Raw genomic sequence first — 3,497 nt, 5'->3', positions numbered from 1 at the left:
AGAAACAGCTAGTGCAAAACAGCAATGGCGGAGGGCAGGGGGAAGAAATAAATAAATGAAATAAATCTTTGAAAAAAATATACTCTTTGGAAAAGGCCCAGTACTGTGCTTGGCATGTAGTAGCTCCTTAATATATGGTGGTTATTATTTTTCATTATAACTCATACTCTACTTTTAAACTATTACAATTCCTTTTTCTCTAGGTGGCATGCTCCCTTTTCTTTTAGTCTTTTGTGTGTGTCTGTGTGTCTGTGTGTGTTTTGTTTATAGCTGCTTTGTTCATAATTGCCCCAAACTGGAATTGACATATCCTTCAATGGGTGAAGATTAAGCAAACTGTGGTCCATGCATACAATGGCATACTACTCAGCCATGAAAAGCAGCAACATGGGTGAATCCCAGTGACATTATGTGGAGTGAAAAGAGCTAGTCTCCAGAGGTTATATACTGTATGACTTCATTTATGTGGCATTTAGGAAAAGACAAATCCACTGGGACAGAGAGAACCGATCAGTGTTTGCCGGCAGTTGGAGCGGGCAAGAGCTTGACTACAAAGGGGAAGCAAGAGAGAATTTGGGGTGGAGGGGTGATAGAACTGCTCTGTGTTCTGATTGTGGTGCTGTGGTGCTGGTTAAAGAATCTATACATGTGTTAAAAGTCATCGAACTGTATGTTCAAAAAGAATTAATCTTATGGTCTGTTCATTTAGGAATTTTTTAAAAATGAAAAAATAGATATTCAAATATGTATCATTTGATAAATGCTTTAAAAGCAATTTTCCATCTGGGTTTCTGCCAGAAAGACTGCTTTGTGGGGACTCTGCCACCCCAACCCTTGTGTTCAGTGAGCCTGTTTTTCCATCTGTAAAATAAGATAATTAGTCTAGAGCAGTGATTTTCATTGTCTGTCCTCCCCCTGCAAATTGTGCCCCTGGGCACACCGTTTAGGACAGTGAGGGTGGAGGTAGGTTTGGAAAGAAAGGGCATTGGAACTCCACTGGCAGACACTGGACCCACAGTTCTGCTTCAATAGGAACAATGGTGTTTTTGTTTGTCTCATCTACTGTTTGTCTGAAAACCTCTAGATTAGAATAGCTGGTTTCAAGCCAGATCTCAGGTACCTGGGGGAGTTTGACCAATCCTGGATTCCAGGGTCTACTGGTAGGGCCCATTCACTTGTGCTTGGGCAGGTGCCCCCATGGATCCTAGTGGTTAGCCTGATTGGGGCATTGGCGCTAATGGCCCGTGATTCTAAGCAAGGGGTTTTGGGGAAGCTGAAATTGTGCTCTTGGCTTCATGACATCTTGGTTGCACATGGATTAAGCCCAATGGGAAATTTGAAAAAACTTGTAACCTTAGGACCTCCTCTGAAGTAGGGTCTGAAAGGATCTTGAAGCATTTTTTATTAAATATTTAAGATGAATTTTTGTGAAGACCATTTTGTAAACAATAAAGGGTAATGCACAGATGGGGCAAATGTTATAAGGGTAAGTGTGCCGACCTTGGACCATCAGGGCCAAAGAGTATCATTAATAAAAGAGCTGCCATTTATACTAAGCATGTCTGTGTGCCAGGGACCATGCTAAGTAATTGCTTAATCCTCAAAACAACCCTGTGAAAAAAGGGGTATCATTACTTTGGCAGGTGAGGAAGCTGAGGCTCGGAGAAGCCCTAGGGCCAATAGGGAGGAGGTGACAGGGCTGGTTCCTGGCCAGCAGCTCTAGCCTTCACAGCCAAGACCCATGAGAGGAACCCCTCTCTCTTTAGCACTTGCCCTGGAGAAAGGGACTAATGCCCCTTTTTGACAAAGACTTGAGGGCAGTCACTGAGGGCACCTTGAGACCTTGGCATCTAGAAGAGCACACAAAAATTTTTTTTTAAAAATTCTATATAGTGGAATGCTTTCTACGAAAAACACCTTATGCTTAAGTAATATCAAGAAACCAGAGTTGGACCATTCTGGTTGAAGGTAAGGGAGGGATGGCCTGAGTCTCCCTCAGGGAGTACCTGTTGAAGGCCACTTATTCAGTAAGTTGGCACTTATTGGGAGAAGTGCAAGAGGTGCCTGGCTTTGGGTTCGAAAGAACAGATGGGCTTCTGGGGAGATTTTAGGGGACTCCCTCCTGAGTAAGTGAGGGCTGGGCTGCAGGATTCCAGGCCTGCCACATGTATTAGGTACTACTGGCAAGTCCATCTGAGCTGGTTATGGCCTGCCTCACCCTTCCCTCTGTCCAGCCCCAGCAGCCATAACCTGCCACACAGAGTGTAAGAAATTTATTCCAAAAATTTTTCATTTAGTGCATTTTATTCTTTTCAAGATAGAGGTTATTAGGTTAAAAACTGCACCCCCACCCCACCCCTACCCCACCCCCGTTTTCCCCTTATAAAAGTCATCATCTGGTTTTCTATATGGAGAAATACAGAATGTTCAAGTTCAATTTTGGTCGGGATGGCTCACACGGGAATCTCTAAATGGACGTCTTTCTCATAAATGTCAGGGATCACACCCATCCGGGAGTTGATCATGTGCACGGTGTTCTTGTTAAACAATTTGAGTTCATAATGGATCAGCTGTTCCCAGAAGCCGTTATTGGGTCGGATGACGGGTCGGCAAGCCTTTGTCCAAGTGTGTGCGTCCAGCAGGGACATGGCATGGTACTTCATGAGATAGGCCAGGCAGAGGGCGGCGGAGCGGCTCACACCAGCAACGCAGTGCAGCAGCGTGCGGCCTTGCCTCATCTCCACACTGTGGATGTGGTCAGCAATAGGGTCAAAGAAATCGTAGAGGCACGAGCTGGGTGTGTCGGCCACCGGCACCTGTACATATTGGATGTTTTCATAGAAGGTGTTCACCATCTCCACGGAGGCATTAATGACCGTGGTGATGTGGTTGTTGGACAGCATGAGCTTGTTATTCGCTGCCGCACCATTACTGATAAATAGGCTGCCGGTGATCTGTGAGAGGCCATGGACAGAGGACTGAGCGAACTGAAGTCCGTGGGGATTTGGGGTTTCTGTCATCAAGGCGGCCGGTCAGCGGTCCCTCTGAGTCGGTTCCGGGCACGACTCCCACGGGTTGGCGGGCGGGCTCGTTCAAGAAGCAGCCCTGCGACTGTCAGGCGAGGGTCTGAGGGAGGGAAGACTGGTCACCGCCCTGGCGTCACAATCCCCGCCGGCCTGGTGCCCTGGTTTCCATGGCAATGGCGGCTAGCAGCAGGGAAGACTCCGCAGCCCAGTCGGGTTTTTTTTTAGAGAAATCCCTGATTCCTTTTCTTTTTTTCTTTATATTAGTTTGTTTTCCAAACCCTACTTCTTATTTTTCTTGACTATTTAAAATGTTCTATTAGAAGCTATCTATTCGATGCTTCACGTAATTGACCACGCCAAACACGTTATCTATGAATGGTTCTATTTCATTGGTATTGAGGAACAGAGCTTACACTTTTCTTGCACAGGAGTAGTATCTTACTGTATGTTGGGAAGCAGCTTTTGGCTCTC

General features: G+C 45.8%; 1 protein-coding gene across 1 annotated transcript; it reads right to left on the bottom strand.

Annotated features, from left to right (window-relative positions):
* Positions 1-2,383: 2,383 nt before the first annotated feature.
* On the bottom strand, positions 2,384-3,104 carry DUSP21 (dual specificity phosphatase 21). Its single transcript, XM_004473561.2, has one exon. The coding sequence runs from the start codon at positions 3,018-3,020 to the stop codon at positions 2,454-2,456; it is 567 nt and encodes a 188-aa protein (XP_004473618.1). The 5' UTR covers positions 3,021-3,104; the 3' UTR covers positions 2,384-2,453.
* Positions 3,105-3,497: the final 393 nt, after the last annotated feature.

This window comes from Dasypus novemcinctus, chromosome X, assembly GCF_030445035.2.
Source record: "Dasypus novemcinctus isolate mDasNov1 chromosome X, mDasNov1.1.hap2, whole genome shotgun sequence".
NCBI classification, from domain to species: domain Eukaryota; kingdom Metazoa; phylum Chordata; class Mammalia; order Cingulata; family Dasypodidae; genus Dasypus; species Dasypus novemcinctus.
Note: the sequence above shows the minus strand (reverse complement) of the source record. Positions and strands in the feature narration are given on the sequence as shown.